The sequence below is a fragment of the Thermobia domestica genome, chromosome 9 (genome assembly GCF_964235325.1).
Source record: "Thermobia domestica chromosome 9, izTheDome1.hap1.1, whole genome shotgun sequence".
Lineage (NCBI taxonomy): Eukaryota > Metazoa > Arthropoda > Insecta > Zygentoma > Lepismatidae > Thermobia > Thermobia domestica.
In genome coordinates this window covers 209423072-209440012 of record NC_137462.1, presented here as the reverse complement: position 1 = coordinate 209440012, position 16941 = coordinate 209423072, and the positions used below count along the sequence as shown (strand labels likewise).

Genomic DNA, 16941 nt, shown 5'->3' with positions numbered 1-16941 from the left:
ATTCTTTCTAATCCTTTCATTACCAATTAATCAATATTCATGAATAATTAATTCACTAACCTAATTATTAAAAATTAAACAAATTTATGCAAAAATACGTTTAAAAATGTTGTTTGAAGTCTATCTGCAAAAGGAAAAAAGGAAGACTCACCTCAGGTAAAAATATTATTGCCTACTGCAATAAACTAAAGACAGGTAAAGAAGTGTCGATCTTCCCTAATCTCAGGTGGCAGGGTCATAAAACAAGCTGGTTGACAGGGGCCAAGCCAATTAAAAAAGGTTCGTTTAGCTGAATCTCCTTCAAGCAGTGAGAAACAAAATATGTTCGTTCCTCGTTGTTACCTAAGCAATCCTCTTTCCTTTTATTATTGGTTCCTGTTTCAAGTTTCTGAGCAGAATAAAAAGTTATAAAACCATTCTGCGTCTCTCGCTTTTCATTTGCTGGAGTCTTTCAATACAAATTAACAAACTCCGCCTCCTGCCTCAAATCTCAAACAAGCTACAACAGAAATAACTACCTCTTACCATGGTATATTTCCCTATTTCCTAAGAACCAAAAAATGCTTATAGTTCATGCAAATTTAAACATAGATGAATACAAATTAACATAATTAATTAGTTTTTCTTCTATTCTATCAATATGTTCCCTAGACATAATATTCATATTTTATCTCCCTATCGATAAAAATATCAATAACCAATACGACAATACAACAAGGACACATTGTTCTTCCAACTACCACATGTCTTCTTCCCTTCTCGTGTATACAATGAACATCTGCATTAACAACAACCATCTGCCACTATTCCTTTTGTTTACATGACGTCAAAAACCCTCAGGTTAATTTGCATACATTAACATACTGTAAATAATTTTAAAAACTTGCTGTAATTAAAAACTATATCAAAATGCCACGCCCCCTTAAAATGCTCTAGTTTTACATGCATATAATTAAAAATGATCTAATTTTACCTAATTAATATGCAAAAGCGATTAAAATGATCTGGTTTTACATCATCATATGCTAAAATGTAAGGATTTTTAACAAAAATACCCTTATATTTTGGGTTAACCTGTTCGTTTAGTACCAAAATATGGCCATACGGGCCAGTTAACATGGCTTAATTAGTCCTTAATTAGGAAAAAGTTAATTAAAACGGCCCTATATTCTCCCCAATACTACTCAAGTTCACTACATTACATAAACAAAATATCACACAAAAGATACATAAAACAAAAATGCGTCGTGAGTCCATTTCAGTAAAAAATATCTACTATTATTGGCCCTAGAAATAATATTTATTTGTATGGATTTGAAATTTGTTAATATTTTCCTCTTAATCAATTTCTTATGTTGGGAACGGGTCCAGAGGCATAACAAACGGCCCCGCAGACTTTGCCATGCGGGAGGGTCTACAGCCTCTGTGGGGCCCATAAAGAGTAAGAGAAAGATGGGAAAAGGGGGGCCAAGAATTAGAAAAACAACTTTTCTAGGGGCCCAAATACGCTTATTAATGCTTTCCCCCAAGAAAAATCTAAGTTACGGCGCTGCTGCAAACAGAGTGCTTAGAGTGTACATAAGCACTATGATAACCCATCTTTGAACTTGAAGGAGCTGGTTACACTCATCACGAAAGTGTATGCTCCGATGTGGTTTTACATTAAATACAATCCTGCTACCAAGGATGCTCCTGTGAACTTATATTGTAGTATAGCCTTTACACGGTACTTAAACAATGAACTGAAGCTCGTTGGAGCTAGGAAATTCATCTTAATGGTTTCTTCGCGCATCCGGAGAATTTACTGGTATCTATGCTCGCCGGTGATCGAAAGCATATTCGAAAACTAGCTATGCGTAGAATCCTTGACACAAGGTCGAGAATCTGAAACCAAACACCTCCTGTACGTAAGTTCAGTATTCCAGCAATACACCTTGTACTCAGGATTACACTGACCTAATCAACTGGAAAGAACGCGAAGTAACCGAGCCACCCCTGACGTGCCATTTGTTGGAGAAGGATCTACAGAAATGTACAACGGAAGGTTCATCTGTCCTCCTATCTGTTTTCCATTTGCCATGTCATACCCAAGCAATCGAGCAGTGCGTTAAAACTGTTACCGAAGCTTCGTCTGAAGTGTGTAACCTTCTTGTGAAGGGGTGTTTTAGCTCGAGATGGATTTATCAGAGTAATACTTTTGGATAGGTCAATTATGGCCCCATTCGAAACAAAATCTGAATATAAACCAAAAAGTTAAAGAGATAATTTCCAAAGGTAGGGTGGATGGGCGGAACTCTACATGCAGCCACCTCCTCGTGCTGAGTTCTGGAAACCAGCAAAAAGCTGCATATCAGAAATAAATTCAATGCAAAATTGTTAAATTTATATAATGTATCTTAACATTATGCTCAATGCATTTTTAGATATTAGTGTAAAACCTCATTTTAAAACTTGTTGGAGATAACAAAGACAAAGAAAAATATTTTTAAAGTCATCCAAATTATACTAGTCACGCAGAAGACTTGAAATCTAGCAGATATTATCTGACAGTTGTTGAAAATTGTCAGTGTCTTCAATGAATTTTGAGATTTACCGTAATTTTAAGGCCCCTGTAGCCAATAAGATAAAGCACGAAAATTGTTTTAATACCATAGGTGTTATGGTAGTGAACACAACACTTCCTTAAACTAGTGTGAAGTGATTTGGCGGATTTTAAAACTTTTATAATATTTTAAGTGAAATTTCGAAATTTACCATAAAAACTGCAAAATTTCAGGCCCTTGTGGAGAATGAAGATGCAAATTGTTTTTAAAATCATGAACAGTGTAGTTAATCTAGTCATTATGCAGCTTTTGTTACCTAGTTCGATTTCATTGGACAGCTTTATTTTTTTTTAATATTTTCAACAAATATCAAATTTTGATTTTAAAAAAATTACAAAATTTTAAGGCCTTTGAGGGGAATGGAGATGAAGTTTAAAAATTATGAAAAAAATCACGAATGTTATACTAGTCAATACACAACTTTCGACGCCTAGTGCTATTTTGTTGGACAACTTTTGATAATGCCCCCCCCCCCCTCATTTCACTCTACCCTAGTGCAGATATATATATATATATATATATATATATATATATATATATATATATATATATATATATATATATATATATATATATATATATATATATATATATATATATATATATATATATATATATATAATTATCCTCTAACAATTTTTCAATGTAATGGAGGACGTGACTACTGAGGCTGCCTCGTTTGTTTCTAAACTTATTAAGGTTTAAATTTTTTTATATTCGGAAAGAAGATGAAAAAGAATATGTCTATTCGATGATGGGTGCCTGGATTTAGTGTTTCCTTTGGCGGGTCTTATAGAGTTGTAGCTGTAGGGAATGTTGCGGTGAGGTTAAAAACAAAATTAAAAATATGGCAATTCATATTAATTTCAGAGATGGAGACATAATTACTCATGATCTTGTGCACCTGATTCCATCCAAAATAGACTATGATGGTGAAGCAAATGTTAGCAAATATTTCAAACAAGTGAATTCTGAGTCTGGAGGTAAAATGTTTCTCAGTTTATGAGGTAGATAGCATGCAAAGTAAGTTTTAAGGACTAGAGTGAAGTTAATTATTGAAAATAATAGTAACTGTGTTCTGTAGTTTGGATATAGTATACATGAAGCTGCATCAGTTCCCGAAGGAGCAGGACGCTCATACTTTTAGGGATTATTCATTGAGTATGTACGAACTTACAAAGGGGGTAACAAAGCGACTTTTATTTACTTATCGACTGATACGAAAATAAAAAAGAACGTACCTGTACTTTATATCTGCATGTGTAGTGCCCTTGTACTTCATCTATGACTATGTGCGCGGGGGGAAGGGGGAATTTAACGCATATCGCATGTCTTGTGCACATGGATACTTCTTACTATTGCACTACGTAGAAAATTTATGGTATTTCATGTAGAAGTAATAGAACACAGAAGAAACGCAGATCAGGGGGTTCTCATGTATACTATTACCCCCCCCCCCCCGTAACAATTGTGTAACACATACCTGTATTTAAAACTACCAGTTGCACAATTGGTGTACGAACATAGTACCACTAATCAGTTCTGCACATTTGTGTGCTAATTCTATAAATTCTCAAATTAATAGCCAATTGCCAGAGCAGATTCAGGGAAAAGAAAGTAACCGGCTTTAAAGGGCTTCTATTTACTTGACCTGTGCAAATTTAATTTTAATTAATAGTGAAGAGTTTACGAATTAGTTTTGCGCTTTATATGTGAAATATTATTATAATTAAAATTGTTGCATTAAAATGCAAAACATTTACGTTGTTGGTACTATTTTTAATTTATTCAAGTCAAAGTGACACATACATGTAGAGTAAATACATTAATAGTTATGACAACGCACACTTACTGAACTAGATTGAAGAGGCGCTCACTCCAGTGAGAACCAGCAAAATCACCTCTCCAAAAGAGCAACTGACTAAATCAACCACAAGATCGTGAAGCAAGAGAGTGGTTCGCGAGTGAGTGGCGTACGTACAAGATTCACGTTCCTCAAACATTGCCACTCCCAAAGAAACGTGGCTCCCAGAGAATAGTGATTCCAAAACAATTGTTAGGTGAGTTTTCGATTGATTGAAACAATTCAGATTGTTAGGTGAACTTAACATACAAAATCTGAGATATACATTAGGGAATCTTAATTGGGAAAATTTATTTTCTGAATGTGCCATTGTTTCCGAAGCTTTCCATAAGTTTATCAATACTTTGATTCTATATTTAAATGAATGTTGTCCAGAAAAGATTAAGAGATATACCGTCTACGGAAGTAAACATTCACAAACAGTTCCTAATTGGTACACGCCACATCTTAGATCTCAGCGGGATAGACTAATCACTTGTATAATTTTGCTAATATAACAGGGTTATCTAGAGATAAAGAGAGATTTAAAATTGCTAAAAAGATATACAGAAAAGAGATTAAAGCAGCAAAAATTACTGCAAACGAAAATTGGTATAAATAATTCAAAAAACAAGTGTGCAGCGGCTTGGTCTATAATCAATGAGGAAATCGGAAAATGCAATATTAAAGACCCCATACCAATATCCGCCAATGAATTCAATGAACATTTTGTAAATAACATAAGGAAATTCAGTGATAAGTCAAAAAGTGAAGACTTTTCTTCTGAAAATCAAATCTATAATTTTAGTAGTTTATTAGCACAGCAAAACCTAAATAATGTTAACTCGAATTTTCAGTGGATTAGAATAAATACCAGGATTGTTTTACAAATTATTAACAAATTAAAATCTTCAAACAGTGAAGATCTTTATGGGTTTTCTAATAATTTGTTTCGAAAAATAATTGATCCTTTGGTTTACTTATTCAATTGGAGACTTTTAGATGGAATCTTTCCTGACTGCCTTAAAATGACGGTTACAGTACCTATACATAAGAAAAATGATAAAAGTGATCCTAATAATTACCGTCCCATATCATTAGTCCCAATTATTTCAAAAGTTTTTGAGCAATGCCTCAAAAGTCAATTATCAATGTACTTTGAACAAAATAAAATATTCCAGAGTGCGCAATTTGGATTCAGATCTGGCCTTTCCACGATTAAGGCCGTAGAAAACGTAGTATCACACATATTAGATAGCTTCGAAAATAATTTAAATACGTGTGCAACATTGATAGATCTAAGTAAAGCATTCGATACGGTGTCACATCATATATTGGTTGAAAAATTATATTATTATGGTATTCGGGGAACTGAGTTGTCATTGATTAAGTCCTATCTCAGTAATAGACGTCAATCTGTCCGTATTATTAACGAAATATCAATATTTTTGGATGTAACAGCAGGGGTACCTCAGGGTAGTGTGTTAGGACCTTTATTTTTATCTATATAAATGATTTCCCGAGTTTTCTACCTTGTGAATCTGTGTTATATGCTGACGACACAACTCTTCTAAATACGGGTAAGAATTTAGTAAGTGTTAAAACTAAAAGCAATGAAATGCTTGAAATATTATCTATATGGTTAAAGCATAATAAACTTTATATAAATGAATCTAAAACAGAGACTATATATTTTTCTCTTAGTAATCACATGACTAAGGTAGATATGCACCATTCCGTAAAACTACTGGGAATCCATCTAGATCCGAAATTAAAATTATTAAACTAGAGTGAACATACTGAAAATTTATGCAGGAAATTATCTAGAGTGCTATTTTTATTACGTAAACTTATAACAACAGTTACAGAAACAATGCTTCTTGCAGCATACCATGCCTTTTTCATTCTCATCTACAGTATGGCATAATATTCTGGGGAAATTCACCAGGTGCCCAGACTCTTTAAATGGCAGAAAGAAGCCATAAGAGCAATAAAAGGTTTAACTAATAGTGTATCGTGTAGACAATATTTTACGGATTTGCAAATTATGAGTTTCCTCTCTATATATTTATAATTGTCTTATGTACGTTAATGAAAATTAGAGCAGTTTAGGTTATCATAATATCCATTCATATATTACTAGACATAAAGATGACTTAAATACGCCTTATATTAGGCTAAGAATAACACAAAGAAGTTATAAATATACAGGAATGAAACTATATAATACATTGCCAGTGCATATACGAATGATGTGTGATAATGATTTCAAAAAACATTGTAAATCTTTTCTTGTAAGTAATTCTATTTGAATGAATTTGAAGACAAGTGTAAATTGTAACCTTTTTTTGTATATATTTATTTATATGCTGACAATGTCTATTGTAACAAATGTTTAATGGCAATAAATATTCTATTCTATTCTATTCAATCACGACTCCTGAAGAGTAACTACTCTTGAAGAACTACGACTCTTAAAGAAAAACGACTCCCGAAGAATAATGATTCCCGAAGAACCACGACTCCCAAAGAACACGACTCTCGAAGAATCGTTGCTCATTTCTAGTGAACAACGACTCATTCACTCATCCAAAAGAGTTAGTCAGAAGAATCGGCTCACTCGCGAATGACACATCACTAATAGAGTGAGAGTGGGGAAGATTCTAGAACACAGGTTTTCTCATATAGGTTAGCTAGTTTGGTTTCTTTCTGGGATTGAGTATAGCCCGCTCTCCCCAATGATTTTTAAGAATCATAATGATTCTAACGATTCACATTGGTTCATAATGAATCGGAATCGCATGTTATAAAGATTTAAGTTATAAATCTTGTGGTAAGGAAGCTTTAGTATAAGTAGTAGTAGTAGTAGTAGTAGCGTAGTAGTAGTAGGAACGGGTTAGAAGCCCCGCAGGGGTTGGTTGAGTTCTGTTCTCGATATAAGTAGTAGTAGCAGTAGTTGTAGTAGTAATAGCGATAGTAGTAGTAGCAGCAGTAACAGTAGTAGTGACTTCCAGTTCCGGTGACAAAGAACTAGGGGGAACCAGCAATACACAAGCCTCTTTCGGTACCAAAGTTTAACATTTAATTCACATAGTATTGCCGAGCGAGTGACGGCGGGTTAGAGCCCCGCAAGGCACGTTGTTTTCTATCTCTTTTACAGCTCAGTGCGAAAGGGGACCTGTATTCTAGAACCTTGTCCACAGTCATTTCCAGTGCATATCATTTTGTGCGCATATTCTTAATTATTTGGGCATGCAATAGGGTGATAACAGTCCGAAACTCTTTAGAGAATCATTAAAAGAAAGAAAAATGCTTTTTTAATTTGATGGACTTTTCTTAATCTGCACCAAGACATGTTTATAAAGAAGAGAATTTTGTAGGCGGCAGAAATAAATAAGGGTTAACTGCTGTATCGCCGGACCAATTTTAGGAAATTTACCGGGTCAATTGGAGAATTTATTTAAGATTGTGAGGAAGAATGAGTGAAAGTCAAGTAAGGGGAATACAGTGAAACCTCCCTTAACGGACACCTGTACAATACGGACAGATTTTTTTTTCTTTTTTTTTTTTTTGTCCCGGCAAAAATATTTGTACTCTCACGGAACAAGACGCTTCCTTTTGCGGACACTCTCAGGTACGGCTGCGGACAGTCCCCCCCTCCCCGCCCAGCTCTTCAATAACCTCTTCATAACGGACAGGAATTATTCTCGGTTTTGCAATATATTGCGGTAGAGAGAAAAGTCTTCCCCACAAGTATATCTATCGTGAGTCTAGACCTGGTGAACCATCAAACAGAACAGCTTCAAGCTGAACTTGAAATTATTCTTTTTTTCTGCCCGCAATAAAGTGCTTTCTGGTGGAAATCCTAGAAAATCTTCAACAAGCAATAACACTCATGCAGGGTCAGTCGTATGCCCAAAAATTCTATGCGAAAGATTTTCCCTTCAGGGAGAAATTCATTTCTGTTAAATATTATTATTACTGGAATATATGTTAATATATTCGTATACTGCATTTATTTTAAATTCTCAGAACCTTCTCAAAAGATGCGTCCTTTTTCCTCTGGGCCTTGCATCTTTCCCGACAATTTCATAGATAACAAAACAAACATTGTTTATTTTACAATAACATTTTCAGCAAGCAATGTTTCCTCCCTTACTTTTTTGAAAAAGGAACAAGTCTGAATTGGAGTTTTACCGGTTTCCTTTTCACATCTTTTGAGAAGGTTCTGAGAATTTGAAATAAATGCAGTATACGAATATATTAACACATCCCCCAGCAATAATATTGTTTAACAGAAATGAATTTCTCCTTCATCCCTTCCAGTAATTCAAATAATACTAAATTGAGTATTTTTATATTGAATTTTACATATTTACGCTCGTACATAATGTATTTACTGTATATTACTGCGTACAATTACCGCTCTGAGAAATTAAATTTGTGTAACCTCTCAGTAACAGACAATATTTCATGTCCTATTGATGTCCGTATTCAGAGGTTTCATTGTAGTAAAAGTTAAGAAAGTGGTTGTATTTGCTGGTTGTTTTTGATGTAAGTGGCACTGGATATGGAGGCGGATGGACTATTTCGTGGAGAGGTACTTCTTTTACTATACGGATCCATAGATTGTAAAATGTAGAGAAAAGTTTGGGCAAATTAAGTCTTTAATTTGCCCATTTCATGTCAAGAACAGAACCCAACCAACCCCTGCGGGGCTTCTAACCCGTTCATATTATTACTATTACTCCAACTCCTAATCCAACAAAATATAACCGAATGCAGTACATTTTGGTACGTTTTTTCGATTTTTAAACTGGTCCTGTGATACAGCAATGATGCCATAAATAAGGTCTTGTTTAGATGAAGGGGCCCAAAAGTACGTAAAAAAGATTTACAGGAGTGCTGTATCACCGGGCGCATTTTAGGAGGCATTACTCGAGCAGACGGTTTTACCAAATTCTGACATATTTCTTACAGTTTCAAGTTATGTTAGAGCTTTGTATTTCTTTTAGCAGAGATAAATATCGGTGAAAAAAATATGAAGTGACATTTAATCAGGGTTGTTGGAATTTTCCCCAGCCCAAAATTCTCCAATGGGTTTTATTGGGTAAAACCCATATAAAAGAACCCACAATAAAACCCAAAAAAACCCGTCTCAAAAAATACACTTTAGACCTTGGATTGAAATATTAATCATAATATGATTATAATTACTTTCTTTTAATCGTACTTCTTAGTGTATGCTTAGATTCAAAATTGGCATAATATATGTATTTACAACCAGAACAGAACAGAACACCATTGAAAAAAAAAAAAGGTTTGGGAATCATTCATAATGAATTTTATTTGCGCTCGATTAAATTCGCTGTAATACGGTTCAATTATAATCTATTATATAAAAATAAAAAAATTTGTTTGTGCGTGCAACACGGGAAAACGGTTAAACGGTTTGGAATGAATTTTTGGATGCAGCTATCACGTACTTCGAACTAGATGTTTAATCAGGTTACTTTGATTAAAATGGAGGGAGCGGATGGTCAAAATCTATGCGAAAATCTTAGTATCTCTCGATTCTGTCAGGTTAGGAAGATGACATTTTTTATGTAAACTTCCCACTAAAAGTAAGTGGACCCGTATTCCAGCACTTTTTGAGAGTTTCCATTTTAAGTGGGAAAGGGAAGCATTTTCTATAATTTGAAAGCGATTTTACCTGTTGTTTCTGATCGCATCACACGGAGGAACGGTTAAGCAGTTTGATATGAATTTTTGAACATAAAGAAGTAGTTAGTTCCTACCCTGAGCTGGGATTTTTATATTACTTTGATTCAAGAGCGCATCCTAGAAGGAGTAGTAGTAGTAGTTCAAAATTCATGTAAAAAAAAAAAAAAAAAAGTCATGAGCTCGCCAAGTTAGGAAGATTAAACTCGGTATGTGAACTTTTCATTAAAAATAAGCTGATATGTGTTGTAGTGTTTCTGAAAATTTTCGTTTTAAGGGAGAGAGGGTGATTTTCCAAGATTCCTTTGTTCACATTGAAAGCGATGTTGTTTGTTGTTTGTGATCGCGTCACGGAAAATTCTTGAACAGTTTGAAATGAGTTTTAGAATATATTTAGTACCTACCTCAAGTTGGGGTATTATTATGTAACTTTCCTTAAAGGGCGTAAGGGAAGGGAACTTTCCTAAGGGAAAAAGGGGTTACAAATTCATGCCAGAAATAGAATATCTTACTACACTTTCATTGATATGCGTATCCTAAGGGGCAGATGAGACTCAAACATTTTCCTTGAGCCTAATTCTCTCCGTACAAAGAACTGGCACTTCAGCTCGTATGGAATCAAAAGTAATGCAGCTATATTTCCTATGTTTTTATTATATACTTGGGTATTAATATAAAGAAATAAAATGTCTTTCTCCATGTGTCAGTTAATTACAAAAAAGGGAAATTACTTGAAAAAGGAAATTACTAAAGATACATTACTATCTTCTCAACACTAACGGCAATCAGATCGTGGAACTCCCTAATTCTTCTTGCGTATCTGATGGAGTATGTGAAACACAGTACAATTATTGTATGCTACAAAACCTCTTGAATCGTAAAATATATTGTAAGAAACCAAACCGACAACTGAAAGTGAGAAAAAAATCCATTTCCAACATTTCAATTCTTAAAAAAATATATAGAAAAACAACGTCCATTCAATAAAGTCATTTTTTATCTCTGGCTCTTAAATTTGAGGTACTGTCCTAGTATTTGCCCCGCATGTTCTAATTGAAACTCAGGATGACTGGCTCAGGGATTTGAATCATAAGTGTAAGAGGGAATTTTATTCCTATTCCCTATTACGTAAAACTATCGACTTCTTGGTTACTCTAGAAAATTGTGTACTTCCTTCTTGCTACAAATCGAAATATAAGCGAGTATCAGTGGTGCAAAGTGTGTCTCACAACACGCGTATGGAACTTCACGGATTCCTTGTGCATTATTATTATTATTATTATTACTATTGTTATTTGTTATTTCTAAGCTTAGTTCAATGTTTCATGATTATGTACCACGGCAAAGGAAACTGTGACTATATGGATAATAATGGTGGCATGACGAAACCCGCCCGAGAAACCCATGCACACGATATTTGTCCACCACAAAACACACTTGGCGGGAGCTGTGATCGAACTAGGAACCTGCGCCAGTCGTGAACTACCGCAGTCTCTCAAGGGAATTCCATAGTTTCGTGTGTACAATAGAACATATATGCTTAAATGGTATATTAAGTAGGAATATGGCTTTAAATATACGTACAAAATTTAATAAAACCCAATTTTACCCAATAAAACCCACTGGGCTTTTTAACTGGGTTTTTCACAACCCTGCATTTAATGCAGTGCACCTTAATTTCAAATGCCACAAAGAGTATCAGCAAAATTTTATTTTTAAGACCCAAAAATTCTGGGAAGGAGTTTAGCCAGCAATGCCTTATATAAACTGAATTTGTCTCCACATAATATACAGGTGGACGAAATAGGAGATCGTAGAAATGAATAATAATACTTTTATAAGGCATAAAATATGGCTGCATACGGAATTTTGCCAACTTTTGCACTTGAACATCTTGACTTTGAGGATTCTGAAACTTACGCTAATTAACCTTTAATTTAGAAAGTGGTGTTTGTTGCGTGGCTTTTGAGTAATCCAGTCCTAAGATATACACGTTTATGCTAACGTCTGCAAAGTCACTAATTGACATGTGCTCAACAAAAATGGGCACCACTCACAAACGGGCTAGGATTATAATTTTTAAGAACTAGTTTTGTGCAGCCAATATATATGTAATAGTATATAAACAATTTAAAAAATTAAAAATGGTTAAGTAACAACAACAACAAAATCTTTTTGGATCGTTTAATATGAATTGACCCGTTAATAAATGAATGTAACTAGGCTAGGAGTGTAGAATTACTCAAGAATACATCAAAATATGTTAGAAATGATTTAATAACAATTCGTTGAACGGCTACTAAAAGTAAGAAATTATGTATCATTTTCAATATGTATCGTATAGCGTCTATAAGTAGATATGCCAGGGTAATATTTTGGTTCAAAAAATAAAGTATTAAAATAAAGGGAAGCAATTATACAAATAAGTTTATGTTTAATTACAGCGTTGAAGGCATCATTTCGAGGACACCCTCTTGATGGCCAGGTCATAGAATTACCAAAGAACTACGTTGGTGTTGTGACACAGGAAACTGTAACATCAGTTACGGAAGATGTCGAGAGAAATTTTCATGTCACGCACAAGTTTGAGTCTTTAACATTTTGGAACTGGGATAAAACTCCATCAAAAAACGATGCTTTTATAAAAGCTTTGGATTGGATTGACATAGCCGAAGCAGTAAGTAGATTTTTAAGTTTATTGAGTATTTAATTTATATAAAAAGAGTCTGCTTTCTAGCAGGTGTGATAATAACTCAGCATATCATGCAGTAATCACATGACTTGAGGTATTTCATGTCGAATAAACACACTTTCAAACAAATTTTACTTTATTTTGCCAGATTTTGATGAAATTTTGTGCAGTTCTTGGTACTGGAAACTGGCAAACCCTGATATTTCATGTTGAAATGTGAACTAGTTTCGAAATTGCAGATCCCAAAATTTACCGAAAATTGCATGAATTACGTATATTTCTTGGATTAGCATTTACGGCTAACCTAAGGTTACGGAAAAAGCTTTCAGGTAACACCATAGAATTCTTTTCTTCCTGTTTCTTTAAAAAAAAAATAAATAAATAAATAAAATAAAATAACTTTTTTTCAAAAAGTTCAAAATTTTGAATTTAATTTTCTCTAAAAGCCGTATTTTGAAAATTTTCAAAAATAAAATAAAAATAAAATATTCGTACTGTTATGAATGTATCTCCAGCCTTCATCCATTTATAGTCAGTAACGACGCAAGATGGTGGCGAGGGGACGGGCACTATTTTTTCAGTATACAAAAGATTAGTTGCCCCCCAAATATTTTTTGCCCGCTCCCCGGGAAATTAAAAGTTACGTTGCCACTGTTTGTAGTGTACTATAAAGGGGAAATAAAAACAAAGCATGTCGTCTATGTTGTAATTTTGGAATGTCTCGAACACAATACTACAGCTGTGTACTGCTTCCATAGAAACTTATTTGTCCTTGAGAAACCACTTTAGACCAAAAAAGATCTTCCTGATGTAGTGCTTAGCACAAGAACGAAAATAACTTTTTAAATGTATGTTTACGTAAAGATAATTTTGGTATACAATAGATGCTAAATGGTATTTTGCTGCAGCAGCTCATGGAATGGAGTCTTGTAATATAGTTGGTGGCACAATCAAGAGGTTGCCAGCCCGAATAATCGTGCAGCCTGATGTAGTGCTTAGCACAAGAACGAAAATAACTTTTTAAATGTATGTTTACGTAAAGATAATTTTGGTATACAATAGATGCTAAATGGTATTTTGCTGCAGCAGCTCATGGAATGGAGTCTTGTAATATAGTTGGTGGCACAATCAAGAGGTTGCCAGCCCGAATAATCGTGCAGCCTCCATATGATAATACAATTCTTCACGCTGGCAGCTTTGTAACTGGTAGCGGCGAAATTTACTAGAGTGCATTTTACATTTCTCAGTCAAGAAGAGCTCACCAAATCAACAACATTCCTGAAAGATCGCTTCAACAAAGCACAAACAGATCCTAGGACACAGAAATTTCACGCGTTCGTTCCTGCAGCTTCAGGTATGCACAAACTCTGTATTTTTATATTGCCAGAGCTCATTGGAAAAGCCACGCACGAAGTTCGACGTCAAGCTGATAGTGGCAGACAAGTGGATACATAATTTTAGTTTCTAACAGAAGATTGTGACTGGCGTATGTTTTGAGGAAAGAAGTGAAAGTAACGCTTCTCTGTTTACCTGGCCCCTCTCCACTTTTTGCATATCAGGGAAGGCAGATGTTTTCCGGATTCGTAAGGTGAACCTTGTTCATATCAAATCAACCAATGATGATTGCTGACAGTTTTTTTTTTTATTTTTTAATTTTTGTATATATAGTTGTACTATAATTAAAGAGTTGAAAACAAGCAGTCATTTATTATTCAGGTGCTCTATAGGCGCGTGAGTTTATTTTGTACTGTACAAAGGTTTGTAATAATCACTGTAGCTCCGTTATTTTTGAAGATATTGATATTAAACACAAAGCCATTTGAAAAAGAATTAAATGTTCAACATTTTTGGCCTTATGCAGAGTCGTTCTGACGCGTGCTTAGTGCCATACTAAAGAGTTCGACTAACATATGTTTCCTGCAGTAGTCAGGCCTTTAGTATGGCGGTAATAATACGTCAAAACGACTCTGCATAACGTCTTTTGTGTCTACGACATTGCAAATATATTTAAATTAGAAAAAAATGTTAAAAGTTAGAATGTAGAAAACACAAAGTGTCATTTGTGAAATTAAAAATTTAAAGGAAAAATTAAAACTTAACCGTTATGTTTTTTAAAGGAAAACCCTTCGTTGTATACTACTCCCTAGAAAAAAAAAAGTTTGATGCATTAGCTTTTTCTCTTTATTTATTTATTTATTTATTTATTTATTATGGGTCTTTCAAAAATCGGCCATATTCAACCTAACACATTTGAAAAATCTCAAATTTTCACAAAAGAGTTCTTATTTTTGGGATAATAAGTGGTTAAAAATTGATCACTGAGACTTGACTAGTTTTCTGAGTTGCGATTTTATTTTATGTACTGAAATTTGATTTATTATCAACTAAGGATGGCCAAAATTTTCCGGAAATTTTGCTTTATAGATTTCGGAAAAATTCCAAATTTTTTCCGAAATCGGAATTTTTCCGATTTTACTTTCCGGATTGTGGTAAGTAAATATTCTGGAATTGGTCAGTCCTAGCTAGTAGCCGTTAAAGTAATAATAATAATAATAATAATAATCAGTGTGCGAATTAGATAATCTATATTGGGGGGGATAAAATTAGGCCCACAAGACATAACGTCTGAAGGTGCAAATTTCAAAATGAGACAATAATGCCTTACCCCCATATATATATATATATATATATATATATATATATATGTGTGTGTGTGTGTGTGTGTGTGTACGTGTGTGATATCTGTAACAAATAAGAGATTTATTAATTTAATAAATTTACCAACAATAACTATGCACGTATATGTTGTCTGACACACACACACACCACCAAACCTTTCTGAACGTGTTTGAATGTTATACTCATTCTTGTTCCTGTAGCTCTCTAAGGTTTAAATAGTTAATAATTCGGCCCGAGCGATAGCCATGATCACAAGCATATGTTAATTTTTCCACTCATTTTGAAATCTTTCACTTTGCGTAATTACATACAGGTAGCAAGAAAAAAATACTTCATCCTTATGAAAACCTCTAAAATTATCAATTAAACCGGACATACTTTTTTTTTAAAAAAAAAAAAAAAAAAAAAAAAAAGAAGGAAAATCTAGATATTAGCCTATCAAACAAGAAATGGATTGTTACTGGTCCCGATTTCTGACATCAAGGTCAAATCGAAGGCCAAATATTTAAAATCTCTCAATTCAAATTTCGAGCTTATGCTTCTACTCCCCGCTAAAGCTGCGCTCTTCACGACTTTTTCCCCTCCAAATATCGATTTCGTGATGAGGCTCAGGAAGTCAACACTTACAATTACTTTACTGTTAAGTTGCAGATGAGTTGATTCACTATGGACTACTTTATTCAAATAAAGTAAAACATTACATTGAAGTTTTTCAGACAACATTATTAGCGTGGACAGCAAACTGTACAGCGAAAAGTAAAATGGAAAAATGAAGGGTTAACTTTAAAAAACCCGCTCCAATTGAAATGCTTATACAGACACGGAGAACCAGTCGTATTATCAAATGTTGAAACAAATCTTCAATTATGCCCTTATTTACCTAAAAATCATTTCCACTAACATGTCTGCTCACTAGGAGCGTATCCCCAGCGTCTACGTTAACATATACTTACGAGAGAATACCTATATCTTAGATTTTGAGTACAGTTTTAAAAGTTCATTTAGGTAAACTGTAAAAGGCAGTGATTACTATGCTAATAATCACAAATTAAATGCAACTTTTGAGTTGCATACACACAAACTACTAGGGAATGAAGACCATCTGCTAACAAAGAGTACATTGGAAAATGAAATAACATGTTATAACAAAAATTAAAATAAGATGATAATCGATACAAATGTAGGGGATGAATATGACATGTCCGAACTTCGCCAAGTATGGTGGAAGAAGCTATTTGTTTACTTCTTCTTGGCCAAGGGTACGAAGGGTACGTACTGAAGGGTACGAATATACAGTTGCAAGTAACAACCGTAGTCATAATAATATAATTCAACTAAACAACGTTGAAAATAGTAGTTAATTAGGTGGTAAGTAGAAATGACCAAATCTGAATAGTTTACAT

The 16941-nt window shown here is 34.0% G+C and overlaps 1 protein-coding gene across 2 annotated transcripts in view; it reads left to right on the top strand.

The window, feature by feature from the left end:
- Positions 1-3318: 3318 nt before the first annotated feature.
- LOC145660578 (ribonuclease H2 subunit C) overlaps positions 3319-16941 on the top strand; it is a 28703-nt gene continuing 15080 nt past the window's right edge. Inside the window, exons 1-2 of one of the 2 annotated variants that reach the window (XM_081725810.1) lie at positions 3319-3586; positions 12612-12844. In XM_081725810.1, the coding sequence (XP_081581936.1) occupies positions 3451-3586; positions 12612-12844 (369 nt within the window). In that variant the 5' untranslated portion in view covers positions 3319-3450. Of the gene's footprint in view, positions 3627-12611; positions 12845-16941 lie in introns of both variants that reach the window. The other variant, XM_081725811.1, reaches the window with a different exon arrangement.